Source organism: Desmodus rotundus, chromosome 9 (genome assembly GCF_022682495.2).
Source record: "Desmodus rotundus isolate HL8 chromosome 9, HLdesRot8A.1, whole genome shotgun sequence".
Classification (NCBI taxonomy): domain Eukaryota; kingdom Metazoa; phylum Chordata; class Mammalia; order Chiroptera; family Phyllostomidae; genus Desmodus; species Desmodus rotundus.
Genome location: NC_071395.1, coordinates 75,028,294 through 75,044,967, shown reverse-complemented (window position 1 = coordinate 75,044,967; position 16,674 = coordinate 75,028,294). Strand labels below are relative to the sequence as shown.

The following is a 16,674-nucleotide window of genomic DNA, read 5'->3' as shown; positions in this document are numbered from 1 at the left end:
TCATTCATTCATTCATTCATTGAACAAACATTTACCAGGTGCCAAGCCCTGTGATTAAGACCAAGCACCATCCTAGATGGTGTAGCTCAGTGGACTGAGCTCAGGCTGTGAACCAAAGGGTCGTTGGTTTGATTCCCAGTCAGGGCACATGCCTGGGTTGCGGGCCAGGTCCCCAGTGGGGGCCAAGTAAGAGGCAACCACACATTGGTGTTTCTCTCCCTCTCTTTCTCCCTTCCTTCCCCTCTCTCTAAAAATAAATAAATAAAATCTTAAATAAAAAAAAAAAGACCCAGCCCCTGAGCCTCAGGAGAGAGACACAAATAAAGACAACGCACTATTATGGACTGCTGGAAGGGCTCTCCTCTGTGGGACCTGACTCCCAAAGTGGGAGCCTCCAGGTGCCAAGCAGAACACCCTTACAGTGTTGCGCTGTCTCTCGGACAAGCCCCAGCCCCAGCCCAGAATTCCATGGGAAGGAGGGCAATAGCACAGGTAGAGGCTCTCTTCCAGACTCAGTGCCACCACGCTGCCTGCTGCTCCCAATACTTATGGTGAACCCCTGGTCTCCCAGCCCTGTCAAGGGTGCCCATGGATGGTGAGGGGAGAGAAGGCCCACACCTATGTGGTGTCCTTGTCTTTCAGACACCATTTCCTGAAGTGGGTCTCCTCTTAGCCCATTGTCGATGTTTCATAAACACTAGTTCACCAGCCTGTCTTACTAGTACATTCTCTTTTCTCTTAAAATGAAGTCATTAAATTGCCTTAATAGGTAGATGGAGAACAGGTTTCACACTACTAAGAAATGGAGTTTTTAAATCAAATTTACAAGCAAGGCACCCTGGAAATAAAAGCAACAAAATTAAGTGGGTGGGTATTGAATGGAAAGGACTTAATTCAGAAACTCAAGGGAGCCTATGTTTCCTGAAAGAGGCAAAATCTGCTCTTAAGCTGATTCAATGGATGGCCCAGGGCCTGGCTCAGAGGAAGTGCTCAAAAGTATATGTCCAGAGAGAGAGTGATGGCGAGCAAGTGAACAAAAGTAGGCACGTAAGCAGGATGGCAGTGAGCTTAGGGCTTACCCCATGCCCCGGTGGACACCCAGCCTAGGGGAGAGCTGCTTCCTGAGCCCTAATTCCTGCATCCTTTCTAACCTAGTACTCACCCTTTGCAAGCAGGGGTGTCAGCCTCACAGAACCAGGAGGCTAAGGGAGCAGCTGAGAACAGGAGACAGGGCAGGTTTTCAGGACAGGGAAGGAGTTCAGGGCCTATCCGGGGCCTGGGGTCTTGGGGGTCTTGTAGGAATGTCATCCCCTCTCCCCCCACCCACACCAAGGCCTGAGCCTCAGGCCGCACCAAGCCTTCCACAGGCCTGTAGTAGGCAACCGTGGTGAAGATGATCATATACAAGCAGTAGACGAAGAAGTTGAAGTAGAAGATGCGCTTGACGAATCTGTCCCACTTGTCCTGCAGGAGGCGGTTCAGCGGCTCCACCAAGAGCATGTCGTGGCGATTCTAAGGGGAGGAAAAAGAGGTGAGTCTCACTCGCCCACCAGGAGCCCCCTCGAGGCTTCATCAGCCTGAGGCGCTCCTCACACCCACATCTCTGCACAGGACCGGCCATGACCACATCCTCAGCCCACAGAGCCGCTGAGGGTCACAGATCTGAATGAGCAGGCCCACCCTCTGGGCGTCGGTGCTCCTGTGTGTACAGTGAATGGGGTAAAATTGGACAAGTGCCCTTGACACTTAAGAACTAGTAAGTGTTGCCCAGCATTCTGTGCCCACTACCTCCAATAACTCATTCCAGAGTGCCTACCTCCTTATTATTCCCACAATAATGGGGAGAGGCTGGCACAGGCAGAGTCTTGCATGAGGCTGCTTTGGGAGGGGCTGAGGGCAGATAGGACGAGGCCTCTGGGTTCCTTATTTCTCACATTTCCTGCCCTGGTTCAGGCAGGCCATCCAGGCAGGAGTGGTAATTACTGATGGGAGATCGGCAACTAGAAAGCCTTTCCCGTGGTGGGTGCCTGGGATGCCATAACTACAAGTATGCTTTGAGGCAAAAGGCTGGTATCCGGGAGATCTCTGTTAAGGTTCAAGTATCCCAACGAGGTCCCTGTTCGGTGTCCTCTTGAATACTTTTGAGGATGGAGAGCTCCCTCCTGCCTCAAGATGCCTGTGGAGAAACGCTAACTATTGGGCAGATCTATCCTCCAGAATAAAGTCCGTCCCCACTGCTTCTCACCAGTTGTTCTAGCTCTGCACTCAGGGGCCCCAGTACTGCAGTCCTGGTCACTGAGAGCCTCCGGAGACAGAAGGTGGCAGCTGTGGCACCAGATCCCTCTCTTCTCTGAGTCAAACAGTCCAGTCCTTTTGAGGCCATTTGCTACCAGGCCAGCCCTCCAGATTCCACACGGAGCCTGGGTGGGTGCTGGCAGATCAGAGCACACTGCAGGCCAGGCCTCCCCCGCCCCTGGGCTCTGCTCGGTAACCACAGCCTCTCTTCCCTGTGAGACATCATGGCAGCCCCTCATCACCAACAGCACAGGCTCCAGCCCCTGGTCAGCCTCCAAGGCTCAGAACATCACCTTAGAAAGAACAGACAGGGAAGGTGGCCTTTTCAAAACAGTGGTGGCAAGGCGGGCCTTTCATTTAGTGGCACCAGGACCCTCACTGGCAAACCAAGTAATTAAGATGCCCACCTCCCACATACACAAACATAAATTCTAGATAAATTAAGGAGGCAAACATAAAATACATACAAAGGAGGTAAAGGAAAAGATGGGAGGATATGTGTGTAATCTTGAAGTGGGAGAAGCCTCCCAAAGCAAGACACAAGTCACAGAAGCTATAAAAGAAAAAGATTGGGGTCGTGAACACACAATACAATATACAAATGATGTCTTATAGAATTATACCCCTGAAGCCTATATAAGTTTATAGCCAATGTCACCCCAATAAATTTATTTAAAAGTTTAAAAAAAGGTTAACCAATTGACTCCATCAAAAAGAAAGCCTTTTATAAACAAATGATGCCTCGAACAAAGTTAAAAGACAAGAGACAGACGAGGAGAAAATAAAATATTTGTAACATGCAACAAAGAAAGGATCAATTCATTCTCTAACAAGAGCACCTACGAACCAAAAGAGTCGAACAGTCCAGTAGAAGAGATAGCAAAGGTCAATGAACAGGAAATCTCCCAAAGAAATATGGATGGTCAATAAACATATGGAAAAATGATCAACCTCACGGTGATCAGCACAATCGGAATTAAGAGCTCGATGAGATGAAGGAGGAGTAACAGGTGGTGGAAGGAGACTAGACTTGGGGTGGTGAACACACAGTACAATGTGCGGATGATGTGTTGTAGAATCGGACACCTGAAACCTATGTAATTTTATTAACCAATGTCACCCCAATAAATTCAATTAAAAGAAGACATCAATGAGATAGCATTTTTGGCTCCATGCACTAAAATAGTTTTTAAAAAATAAAAAGATTGATAACACCCAGGCTGGCGTGGCCAAAGGTAACTGTGTAGCATGGTGGGCAAGCGCACTGACAAAGTCTTTTTTGGAGGATAATTTAATTAAAATATTAAAATGTACATACTTTTTTACTTGGTAATTCCAATTCCAGCTATGCTTCATAGAAGAATTCTCGAACCCATGCCCAGTGGCCTATAGCGTCATAGTAGCAAAAACTGGAAACACCTCGGATGTCCGTCTGTGGACACCTCCTGCCCACCCCGACTGTGCAATAGTGTGCAGCACTTCTTTTAAGGAAGCAGACCCACGTGTACTGATATAAAACTGTCTACAAGACACAACATTACGTGAAAAAATTGGTTTTTCTATGTGATGTGCAGTATGGTCCCATTCGTGTAAACAAAATGAAGCTACATGTTTTTATACAGATCAAAGGAGGATTCTTTTCCTCTGTGCACTTCTGATCTAAGTTTTAAGGGGAATATGATTGTATATTGTTTGTATGATGAAGGAGAACACTCAGGGGGAATGAACGGGTTGATGAGGCTGCAGGACCTAGACCCCGGGCAGCAGGTTTTCATCGATGGGAACACAACAGGGCTGGCCTGGGGTGGGGTGGGGGCTGGGGTGCATCAAGACTGAAAGCCCTCCCTGGGCCCCAGCCCCGGCCCACTCACGGGGGTCTCATTGCTGCTGTAGGCAATCACCTCCAGCACCGAGTTCTTCTCGCAGGTGTCGATGCAGGACAGGTCATACAGCGAGGAGTGCACGGGCCCATAGGCCCACTCGGTGAACTTCCTCGACAGGTACCTGCACTCGGGCTCATGGATCTCCCTCTGCAGAATATAGGCCAAGACCTGCCATGGGAATACAAGAGCCTGTTCCCACTGGGCCACCACCTCTGCTTCAGGAATAATTCTGCTTCCCAGCACAGTTGGAGACCCCACCCAAGCACCTACCTCCATCCCGCAGCCTTCTGACCACCATCAAGGTCAACCTGCGGCTGCCTCAGACCCCAACTGCAGCCACATCCGACCCATCACGTGATCACACCTGGCTGATCACATTCATATTACCCTCGGCTCAACCCACCCCCATGGCCAGGCCCCAGCACCCCACCCCCTCTCCACGTCTTGTTGGGGGCGCTCAGATTTAGAAATCAGAAACAGCCACATGTGGATACAGTACAATATACAGATGATGTATGATAGAACTGTACACCTGAAACCTGTATAAGTTTACTAACCAATGTCACCCCAACAATTTCAATAAAAATAAAGTGGACAAGAGCCAATGAAAAAGCACCTCATGATAATTTAATTAGATTAAATGCTTAGGTTTGCCTCCCAGAAACTGAGACAGCAAATGGACCAAGAACTACTTTTTTTTTTTTTTTGGCAAACCCATTTGCTGTGGTAGAAAGCAAATTGGTAGCTATCTAGGATGGGGAGGGCAGGGGGCGAGAAGACTGGCTGCAAAGGGCAAGAGAGAACTGCTGGGGCAACAACATGTTCTGTGGGTTGACTGGGGTGGTGGTTATAGCTGTATGTATTTATCAGAACTCATCAAACCGAATACTTTGCTTCCATTTGTTTTATGTAAATCATACCTCAATAAAGTTGATTTGAAACCATAAAAAAAAGAAAGAGAGAAAGAAAGAAATGGCCACATGTGCAACGCTGGGTTCTGCTCAGCTCTGGCAGTTCCTCTGGCTTACTCTAACAGCCCAGCCCACCCCTACAGGCTGCTGTGACAGCATCAGGACTCACAGGGTGGCGATGTCAGGCACGCTCAGTGAGGCAGGCAGTCCCCTCCCACAGCACCCACAGCACCCCCAGCCCAGTGTGAAGCCCCCTCCCTACCCCAATCTTCCCGCTGCTGGCAGCCAGGGCCAGTGGAGTCAGCCCCTTCTTGTTGATGAGCTCCTCCAGCTTCAGCGTAGGGTGCAGCTTGGCCCCCAGGATCAGAATCTCATTGTACATGCTCGTCACAAACTTGGTATTGTCAGCTGTGTTGTCCGCCACTTCCACCAGTGCGTGCAGCACTGTGTTGCCCACGGAGTCCCTGGCACTGATGTCTGCCGGCTGCCAGGAGTTCTGCAGCAGGAACTTCACGATGCCCAGCTGGTTGGTACACGCAGCCAGGGAGAGGGGCAGCTCACCTGCAGCCAACATAGGCACACAGTGGGCCCCAGGAATGGACGGCTGGGGCCCTGGAACACCTAGCCTGCATCTCCCTCTGTCTCCACCCGAAACCTCCACTCAGCAATCATCAATAAGTCAAGTGTCTGCCACATGGGCTCCCTACCAAAGTAGAAGCCAGGCCGTCCTTTGGTTTTCTTAAAGAAGTCACCATTGGCCGCAGCCTGGACGTCTGCCCCGTTCTCCACCAGGAGGGTCACCAGTGCCATGTTCCGCCTCTCGATGGCGATGTGCAGCGCTGTCTGGCCTACGGAGGATGCGTGCTGTTGGCTTTGGGCTCATGCCCTGCAGGGGTGCCCAAACAGGTGCTGGGGACAGCCTGGGCAGAACGTGGCAGAGGACTTCCACAGTAGAGGAAGCCAGACCAGGATCCACAAAGGGGGCCCAGGGAGCCGCTGAGGCACAACTAGAGACCCCCCAGGATCAGGGGTCACCAGACTGGAAGCTGAAGGAGTCAAAATTGCTCAAGGGCAAAGAACAGCAGCAGAGAGGGAGGCCAACCGTTCCAGAGGCCAGGAACACCAGGCCCACAGAAGGGAGGATGGGACCCTTAGCCCCGGGAGAATCCAAGCCAGCAGGTTGGGGAGGCAGGGACCCCAGGACCAGGAAATGCCAACCTGGTGGCTGGGGCGAGGAGTAAGTGGCTCAGAGGCTTGCCCAGGCACGCCTGTGCCCTCATGGCTCCACGTGTGCTTGTGGCAGAGCTGCACCACCCCACCCTCCTCACCCTTGTAGTAGCTGTCTGTGTAGCTGGCGTTGACAAGCTCCTTCAGGCTGTCGGTCTGCCGGGCAATCTCCAGGAGCAGAGGGATGGTGTTGTTCTGCCCATTGTGCAGGTTGAGCATGGCTTTCAGCAGACAGGTCTTCCCTGTCTCTGGGTCTGCACGATATAGCGAAGGTCAGAGCAGGGAGCGGCAGCTGGGGCCACACCCAGAACCCGGCCCTCTCCACAGCCACCTTTGAACTCGCTATCCATAAGATGCTTCTTGCTCTTCTGCAGGAAGAGCAGCAAGCTCTCTAGCTCCTCACAGTTATTCTGAGCGACAGCTTCAAAGATCTTCCTGCGGTCATAGAGCTTGAGGCATTTCTTGGTGCCAGCAGGGACTGAGTCCTGGCATAGCTGCCTGTGGGACAGAAAACACCCTTGTCTCGTACTCCGGTCTCCCCTGTGGGCCTGAGGCCTTCAGAGCTTGTGGGGCAGCACAATGAAACCCCAAACAACACCCTGGTATGACATCCACCCCGCCGCCTCAGTGACTGTCCAGGAAGTGTAAGTTATAGGGAACAGAGGGTGCACAGGCCCCATTCTGTCCCCAACCTGTCTGTAGGCACCATCTAGAAAGTCTCTGCCCTCGCCACTTCCTCCAGCCCCCAGGCCACTCGCCTCTCTGACTGCTTAGGAACTGGGCTCAGAAGGCAGTAGCCTAGAGGGGCAGAAGACAGGGGTTTGGCTGGCCCCAGCTAAGTCAGAAATTGTCCTCACTCTGCCCCAGACATCAGCCAGCCCACGTGCCCTCTCTCTCTTGCCTTGGAGGAGGCAGGAGGGTTGGTGGGCTCCTCACTGGAGCTGTTTTGTGCTATCTAAAAGCATCCAGCCCTTGAGCATTTTGACTGAAAATCTAAGTGTTTGGGCCTGGTAAACATTCTAGGCCTGGACACCTGGAGGTCAGCCAGTAACTAAGATCAGCCTATATGCCAACATTGGTGACACGTGTCCTATAGGTCCTGTGAGTGCAGATGCTGGAATAGATGACCTCTGAAGGCTCCCAGGCTGTCCAGCTCTGTGACCTTCAGCCCATAAGCCAGAGCACCACATGGTGCCTCCATGGCTGGGCCTCAGCCTGCTGAGCCAGTTGTGCTCCTGGTGGGGAGGGAACCAGGCTTCAGGCACAGCTTACCAGGTGCAGGTGGGGCCATCCTCGGTCTTCTGGACAGTGAGAACAGGACTGACTGTGATGGCCGGGCAGGAGGCTGGATGACCTTCCTTGTAAGAGCAGTCCTGAGGAGAAGCCTCCTCGGAGTCACCCTTCCCAAAGAGCCGTCTGCGCCTCTTGGCCATGAGGATGTTGGACTTGGCTGGAGCTGGCCTGGAGTGAGGGTTGCCATCCAGGGGGTCTGGGAGGGAGTCCTCTTGCGGCAGGTCCTCAGACTCCCCTGAGTCTGAGCTGCCCCGTTTCTTCATCCTTGCTCAGGCGGCAGCCTGCGGACAGCCACCAAGATCAGGTTTGTTCCCAGCTCGAGAACTGTACGACCCCACCCACTAACTGCCCTCCTGGCCAAGGCCCCTGTGAAGCAGGACGTCCCAGAGGTCCAAAAGATGCTACCCCAAGCCCCCCAGAATGGAAGCTTTCAGGGTTGCTGTGCCTCCCACCCTGGAAAGCCCAGTAGCAGCCCCAGGGGCATCAGCCTCTGAGAGTGGGCAGGCCCCAGCTTGGAGTCAGTGGGCTGGAGGGGCTTGGATGGACCAGTCCTCTTCTCCGAGCCTCAGTTGCCTCACTTCCAGACTGTGGATAATGCCACTACTCTACAAACCCCCGAGAACAGAATAAGGGAAACAGTGGGAGTGACTGTCTCTGGCTGTGACGTGTGATGAGGACAGCTCAGCCACAAAGAGCCAAGCCCTCTGTATCACAGAACCGGGGCAGCTGGCAGAGGGCGACACTTTCCCATTCCACCTGCACAAGCCCCCCTGCACCCTGCACACCCATCACCAGCCCTGGCCTCACCGGCCTTTGCTCTTCTACCTGGCTGCTGCAACCACTGAGTTTGTAGGGGATTTTTTTGCATTTTTTATTATTTTTGTGAAATTATTATATGTCAAGCATGCTGCCTCTGAACTTTTCTACTTTGTGGGGCCGGTGAGCCTCCCAGGCCTGAACACCTGGAGTTAAGCTGGCAGCGAGCAAGTGCCAGCACGTGTTGCTGTAAACTTGTGTGGACACTGCTCTTCTCTCCCCTCCTGCTCTTTCTCTCCTTCCGGCTGGGCATCCCCTCTCCCTGGCACCCAGGGTTGTCCCACATCTCCATGGCCTTTGCTATTGTAGTGCCTCCACTTGGGGGTGCTTTCTCCTCCTTTTCTTGCCCAAATCTTACCACCTCTTAGACGCCACCTCCCTCGGGTTCTAGGCTCCTCCACACCCCCTAATCTCTGCACTGGTTATGTCCCCTCCCCCTCCAGAGTGGCCCAGCTCATTGCCACTCATCCCTCATGGCCCTCTAACACAGTCCGCTGCGCAGGCTAACAGCTTCTGTCACTGCTTTGTCTCCCCTGTCCTGGGACCTCCTCCTGAGCAGTGGGCTCTCCTGATCCAACTCTTTGTGGGGAAAAAAAAAAAAGAAAAAAGCAAGCTGTGCTGGTCACCACGGGGAGGACAAGAGGGATCAGATTCAGACCCTTCTCGGTCCCACTTGCATCCGAAGTGAGGGAGGGTCATGTTCCAGCAGAGACTGGATTCCAGAAAGCAGCCACTGATGGGATGGGCGGCTTCTCCAGACAGGTATTTTCCAGTAAAATTCCAGGCAGTGAAAACGCAGAGCACGTGGCTGTGTCATGGCAGTAAATCAGCTCCGACCTGGAGCCCAGACCCATGGGAAATGAGGCAGTCTCATCACTCTGCATCCCATGAACAGGACAGACGGCTGACTGCTGGCCCGTTTCCCCTCCTGCCTGTTCTGCTTTCAGGAAGACCTGAGTCTTTCTCTGATTCACCCATCAGGTGGAAAGCAGGGGGCAGGAAGTCTTCCCTGCCACAGGAAGCCCCACTTCCAACCACTCACCCACTCATTCATCAATCACTCAACACCCACATACGGAGTCCTGCTGAGTGCCCAGCCTTGTGCTGCGGGCACAGATAGGACTCAGACCCCATCTGAGACAGAAACCAGGTGCCAGCTGGGGTATGGGGATGGCAGGAGGGGCCAGAGTCCTGAAGAAGGCTGCAGAGAGGAGGTGACAGATGAGCTGGGCCTGCAGGGGAGTAGGGTTGGGAGACAGGGTGAGGATCCCTGGAGCAGTTGATGAGGAGAAGCCAGTGCGACTAGAAGACAGGCAGCAGGGTCAGAAGCAAATGGCTGTTGACCTTGGCATTCAGTGCCACTAGATGTGGACATTATTGCATGGATGGGCGGGTGGCACAAAAAGCTCCAGAAGGCTGACACCAGGCACTAGTTTGTGCTTCCAGAAGACACCTTCCTGTGGAGGAGTGTTCAGAGCACAGGGAGCCTGCCACCATGAGAAGGCACAGGAGGCTACAGCAAGAGCAGGAGCAACTGACGTGTCTGAGCGCAGGCTGTGCAACGGCAAGCACCCTTCCAACACTCCCCAGGCATTCGCTCCCTTCATTCCCACATCTCTAGGAGGTCAATATTTTACAGATGGGGAAACTGAGGCACAGGGTGGTTACATCACTTGTTCGAGGTCACCTAATAAGAAACAGAACCTGGATTGGATCCCAGGCAGCCTGGCTCCAGAGCTTCTCCAGCCTTTTGCCTGCTCCTGGGAAGGTTCGGGGTTCTTTCTCAGCTATAAACTCAGCCCCAAACCTCACCCCAGGGGGTTGGGGGGGGGGCGGGCACTGGCAATCAGTTAAGGCCCTCCCAGCCCTGGGGACAGGCAGGTGAGGACAAAGCCTTTCTACTCAGAAGCCCCAAACCTATATCACGCTCTTGCTCAAACAAGTGTCCCAGGAAGCTCAAAACCCAAAATGAAGTATGAATAAGACCTGAGCATCCGCCAGAACTGGCTCGCCCAGGAATGTCTCCCCTTGAATAAGGCTGGTTACGAAAACAAGAGAAAACCTGCTATCCGAATAGCAGCTCTTAACCGACCAACAGGAGAGCGCGGATCAGAGCAGGAATCTCTGCCAACCTTTCAGCAGTGTTCTTCTTTAGCAGCTTCACTCTTCCTCTGACCAATCCAAATCTAACCCAACCCAGTTCATAAGAAGCAACCCATATAGTACCATCATCCAGTCAGTCAACAAACCCTGAATCTATACTGTACTCCCTGCACCTGATTCCTTACTGGACACCAAGCTTCTCCAGAGTAGGGGGAAGGATAGGGACTGAGAGGCCATTTGCTCTAGGTGGGGAGGGTGCATGGGGACAGGAAGTCTGTCACTGCCAGACCTGGGATGTATCCAGCATGGGAGCCCCATGGCAACCCACTTGTCACTGTCAAACGTTGTACAGTGATGGACGAATTCCAACAGTGATTTGGGGTGTCTGAAGGAGATGGTTGTTCTGGTTTATACAAGATTCACAGACCCACCCATCTGAACTAACGACCAGTCCCGAGAAAATTATCCTGCCCAGCGAAGACCTGGTTTGGCTTCTGAGTCTTTCTCGACTCCAGAGCCAGAAAGGGCAAAGCCCACCCCCTGGGAGCAGCCTCCCTTCTTGTCTCCCCGACCCAACTGAGACATGCTAGGGCGTGTCTCTCCCACTCCCCCATCTGCCTGAGCATTTCTCTGCCTCCTGCCTCCCGGCAGGCCCTGATCCTTCTTGTCCCCTCGGCCTACCTGAGCCTCTCCTAAAGAGAGCTGGGGAGCTGGGAGCTTCCCAACCCGCGAACGAAGGGCCAGAGGAACTCTGCCAAATACGGAGACAGAGAATGGAGCCTGGACAAGAAGCCAGGGCTCCTGCCTCCAGGCCCAGCCCTCCTTCACTCCAGAGAGAGTGACATGCTGAAACCTCCAGCCACAAACCACCGGCCTCAGCAGCAGCCACAGGTTCTCTGACTCAGGATGACTCTGGAGCAAATAATGCACATGGTTAGTAGCAACCTCCATTATGACTTTCCCAGTGCTACGATTAGCCAGGCTGAGTGCACTACAACTACAGCTCACGAGCACTGCCCCACAAGCTTTGAGACAGCCACTGTCATTGTCCCCACTTTTCAGATGGGAAAACTGAGGCACTGAGAGGCTAGCTGGACAGCTGGAAAGCACAGGGCCCAGCTTCTAACAGCTCGCTGTGCCACTCTCAAAGCTAACGTCTGTGTTGGCTATCAACCAACAGCAGGGACTCACCAGCTACACGCAGGCACACCCCAGCGCAGCGGCTGCTGGTGAGCTCCAAGGCCGCTGCTACTTGAAGGGAGAGTTGGGCTGGTGTGGGGAGAAGAGTCGTCCCTGGGCCTCGGGAAGGTCCTCGGTGCCCGCTGAGCCGCGGCTGCTGCGCACTGGCCGGATGGGCTGCGGGCACGCTCTGGCACTCAAGGAAAATGGTTCCAGCAATGGCAGCAGCTGCAGTTGCCGCAGCTCTGATTCCCAGAGGATCCCGAAGCCTTTCCCATCATTTTTGCCCTTTTTCGAAAACCACTTAGCCGCTGCCCCACCTCCAAACACTCCAGGGTTATAGTGCACTTAGCCACGCACAGCCCAGAACCAGCCAGAAATGTGCCCTCCGCTGTCAAAGAAGGAGGGTGCTGCCCAGGCCTCCCAAACCCACCCCTCTTCCAGATGGGGCATTCTGGGGAAACAGCTCAACACATGCAGCTTCACAAGCAGAAAGCCCCCTGGAATTGTTGCTTTCAGAATGCAGAAGGAATGAGAATGACTGGGTCACCCACCACACAGGCCTGGCCTGGCATGTAGGACCTGGTTTTGATCACTGCCTTTGCACCAACTCTGTGTAACCCATGAGCCAGCCTCTCTTGGGCCTCTTGCTCCATGTGTGCCCCAAACTGGGGTGGGCATGGAGGTGGGGAGCTTCTGAGTCAGCCAGGTCCCAGCCTTTCTTAACAAGGGTTCCTCACGGAACCTCAGAAGAGAGAAAATTATGTGTCCATTTTCTCACTTCTCCTAGTACAATCCTAAATGCAAGGAGCAAGGTTAATTCCTCGCATACAATAGGGCATTACCCCTTCCTGGAACCCGGCTGAGGAAAGCTGCAAAGTCTTTCTGGGTGTGCAATACTGGTGGCAGCCCACAGTGCCCGACAGAAGCCATCCCAGCAGCTGCCCACAGGAGCCCGGTAGAACACCCCAAGGCCGTGAGTCAGACACAGCCTGCACTGAGCCACACGTGCCGGAAAGGCCCCCTGCAGCCCTGCCTGGAGTAGCTCGCAAGCCCTGACCCTGGAGTCAGGTGTTAAAGCGCAGGTACCGCGTGGATTCCGCAGGACATTTTACAGGTCACAAAGAGCTTTCGCAAAACCACTCTCCCAGGCCACGCAACACCCCTGGGCAGTGGGAGGGCGGAGACTGCTGTACGCATTTCACAGATGAGAAATCTAGCACCCATTAGATGCTCGTGCAGGTCGCACCGCTAGTCTGGGCATGGAAGCTGAGCCCATCCCGCCTCGCCCCTGCTGGGATACCTGCTGTGCACGAGCCATTTTTGCACAGTACAGCGGCATTAAGCACATTCACGATACTGTGCGACCACCGCCGCCATCTCCTGGACTCTTCCCTTGCAAAACTGAAACTCTGTACCAACTAAACACCAAACCCCTCCGTCCTTCCCCGAGCCCCTGGAAGCCACAGTCTATTTTCTGTGTTTATGAACTTGACTACTCTAAGAAACAGGGGTCATGCCGCATTTGTCCTTTTGTGACCAGCTTCCTCCCCTTAGCATGATGTCCTCAAGGTTCATCCGTGTTGTAGCATGTGCCAGAATTTCCTTCCTTTTGAGGCTGAGTAATATCCCACTGTATGTTTATACCAGATTTCGTTTATCCATTCATCTGTCAATGGACACTTGGGTTGCTTCCACCTTTTGGGTGTTGAGAATAATGCTGCTGTGAACACGGGTGTGGGAATATCTCTTTGAGACCCTGCTTTCAATCCTTTAGGGTATGTACTCAGAAATGGGATTGCTGGACCATGAAATTCATTCTTAATCACTACATAACAACGTGTTACATATATGAGAGATTCAGCAGCAGTGACACCTCGACCTACAAGTCCTCTGGGGTCATTATTCCTTCTAAACTCTGGGCCAGAGGTGTCGCGAGGAACCCTTCAGTGCAGAGACTGTGACGTGCCAACACTGGGTCGGGTACAGCTCCCAGCCCACACACGGCCCTGGCCAGGCCCAGGTCTCAGCTGCAGGCAGCCCCTGGGCACGGGTGGGAGACATCTGAGGAAGGTGCTGAGAAAACCAGCCACCCCAGGAGCAACGCCCAGGAAAGGGGAGGGTCACACTTCACCGAAACCACCCCCTCAGCCTCCAGTGATGTCTGCCTCCAGTGAAGGCAACCCACGTCACTGAATGTGCCCACAGAGCCATTGGGTGTTGACATCCCCCAGGGTCTCCCAGTGCCCTGCAGGCTCCAAGGGCTGAGGGGCAGCCCTGGCCCGTCCCCTCCTTCCCCAACAGCCCGTGGGCCTCCTTGGCCTCCTCCTCTCACCACGCACTCCCCCTACACATAGGTTCCCCAGGACCCTTATCTCCTCCTGCCCTTCTCTGAGACCTTCACCCCTCCAAGGACCCTTCTGGCATTCCCAAGCCAGCAATGCTTTCATCCAGGTGTCCAGCCCTGCCCTTCCCCTGAGCTCCATCCTTGCCTCCCAGAATCTCCTTCCCCTCAAGATGGACCCCATTCCAAGATGTACTCCTCTTCCCTCCCTGTCCCCTTCCCTCAACGTTCCTGCCTGGAAATACACCAACCTTCTTCCAGTCACCCAGTCCAAGGTACCTTGCCGTCTCCACCCTCTCCTTCTCTGTCTCTCTGTCTGGCTGCATTTCTGTAGCTCACATGCATCCCTCTCTGCACCCAGCAGCCACCTCTTCTCACCGGAAGCACCAGAAGTGCCTCCCTTCCCCCATCTGCCACTTCCCAATCCACAGTCCTACAATATCAACCCAAACGGTGGCCCCTTACCGAACAAGGCCTCGCCCTTCGGCCCAGCACCCTGAGCCTAGAGCCCCAGTCCCCTCCCCACGTGCCCACTTCCTCCTGTCACCTAGACACATCTGCTCCCCAGTCACTAACTGTGGCAGGCTCTGTGCTTTCCCTCAGTCTCCTTCCGCCCAACATGCTTGCACTATCTGTCCCACTTAACCCATCTTTAAGGCCAGGTGACAGGTGAGACCTATGGGTGTTGAGGTTCAATCATTCAAATCCCACTTCCTCCAAAAAGCCTCCCCCTGCCAAGGACCTGGCCCGAACTGCTCACCCAAGGACAGTGGTGAGCGTACCGGTCTCACCTGGAGCTTCCTAGAGCACGGACTGAGTTTAATTTCTCTGATGTTTGTGTCTTGCTGCCCAGATGTTAATGGCTCCAGGGGGTACAGGGCTCCCGCGCCTTCCGTTGCCCTTTTCTAAGCCGCGTTCTGAGCCTTGCCCGAGGAGCACGCTGACCGGCTCTGTCTGAATGGCACCCGCCCTGAGTGGCGGCTCTGCTAAAACTCATGACCTGGTGGCGGGGACCAGACTGTAGGGCTGGACCTCACCGCCATCATTGTGGTTTTCTGGGTACAATTTGAGCAGGGTGTTCTTGAATTTATGATCTACCCATTAAAATTCCTTGTGAGTAGATCCTGTTTGAATGATGACTTCTAGGAGGGGGGGCTTCACCAAACTCTTGACCGGTGGGGACAGGAAACAGTGCAGGTGGGTGAGCCAGGTCTTGTGTGGCCACAGGTCTCTCTCTAGGTTACCACCAGGGGGCACATTGACTTAAACGGAGCTCTCTACCAGGTAATCTGAGCTGAATTTTTTTTCTTCATCCACCAGGGTCCCTCATGGATTTGAAGCCAGACTTTCTGGCACAGCTAGCAACCAACAACCTCCCATGTGCAGGAAAGGCCTGCCAAAGTCGGGAACCGTCAGGCCGGCACCGCCTGGAGTGACCGGGTAGGAACCAGGCGGTGCCAGTCCCAGCCCCAGAGTGATTAAGGCACCACTGCAGGTCCCTGTCACCCACCCAAGGACAGGCACAACTCTACTAGTCTTGTCTTGAGCTTTCTAAATCTTGTTTTAACTTCCCTGATTATTGTGTCTTGCCTCCCAGATTTTAACTAGTTTGCAGGGGTCCCAGATCCAGATGACAAACAGCAAACCTGGGGGTGGGGGGACACCTACTACTTTCCTTTCTGCATTTGGCCTGTGCGTTAGTGTCATCAGGTACCCACATGAGTCTGAAAGACCAGCTCCATGGAGGGCAGAGCTCTGCAGAGGGGCAGGCGGGCTGCAAAAGTGGATGGAGGCCAGCCAGCTGAGCTGAAAGGGGCCAGGCATCCATCCACTCAGCACCTGACTCCGCACCTGAGGGCTGAGGCCTGCTCTGCAGAGCCAGGACCCAGGCAGGAGCCGGAACAAGAGGGAGAAGCAGCTGAGGGTCAGGGCTGTGGGCAGAGAATGGAGGCGGAGAGAGAAAAGGCTGGGCTGTGCCAGATACTGGCTGCGTGAACTTCAGCTGTGGCTGGAGCTCTGGGCCTGCTTATTAATCCACAAAATGGGCGAGAGCACCTGCCCGGACTGCTTCGTGGGGCTTTTCCGGGGATTAACAAGGACACTGGGTGTGAGCTGGTAGAGGTCTAGACAGGCATGAGGGATTATTGTTCTCATCCTCATTACTTCAGCATGAGAGCCACATCTGCTGACTGCTGAGCTGCATCCGGCCATTAGCTCAAGGCTGTGACTAATTGTTTTTTAATAAAAAAAATTTTTTGCTTAATGTTTTATGAGTCACACAAGTGAGCATCTCATACCAAGAATGTCTCACTTTCAAAGATGGCCTGTCTGTCTAACCATGGCTGAGAAGAGGCCAGGTGCGACCAGCCCTCTTCCTGGGGGCCCAATGTGCACTGTGCGAGCACACAGTGGTGACTGGGGTGGCTAAGCCGGTCTCTGTCTTTACGGAGGCCAGGACGGATGAGGACCGGCGAGGCTCTCTGTGCCGCTCACAGAGTGGGGCTCCATGAAGCAGGCACAAGCCAGGGGCCAGCAGGCAGTGCCGATGGCCCGCACCAAGCAGGGCCCTGGATGCCGGCAGCAATGGCAGTCGAGTGGCAAATGTGCTGCTTAGGAGACTGGG

At 53.9% G+C, this 16,674-nt stretch overlaps 1 protein-coding gene across 3 annotated transcripts in view; it reads right to left on the bottom strand.

The window, feature by feature from the left end:
- The window catches only part of TRPV1 (transient receptor potential cation channel subfamily V member 1), a 39,173-nt gene extending 24,760 nt beyond the window's left edge, over positions 1-14,413 (bottom strand). Inside the window, exons 1-8 of one of the 3 annotated variants that reach the window (XM_045199317.3) lie at positions 14,303-14,413; positions 7,589-7,890; positions 6,648-6,814; positions 6,418-6,570; positions 5,797-5,937; positions 5,352-5,650; positions 4,167-4,346; positions 1,354-1,512 (exon numbers count right to left, since the gene is read on the bottom strand). In XM_045199317.3, coding sequence (XP_045055252.2) covers positions 1,354-1,512; positions 4,167-4,346; positions 5,352-5,650; positions 5,797-5,937; positions 6,418-6,570; positions 6,648-6,814; positions 7,589-7,872 — 1,383 coding nt within the window. In that variant the 5' untranslated portion in view covers positions 7,873-7,890; positions 14,303-14,413. The remainder of the gene's footprint in view (positions 1-1,353; positions 1,513-4,166; positions 4,347-5,351; positions 5,651-5,796; positions 5,938-6,417; positions 6,571-6,647; positions 6,815-7,588; positions 7,891-14,302) is intronic. The other 2 variants (XM_045199318.3, XM_053912023.2) reach the window with 2 other exon arrangements.
- Positions 14,414-16,674: the final 2,261 nt, after the last annotated feature.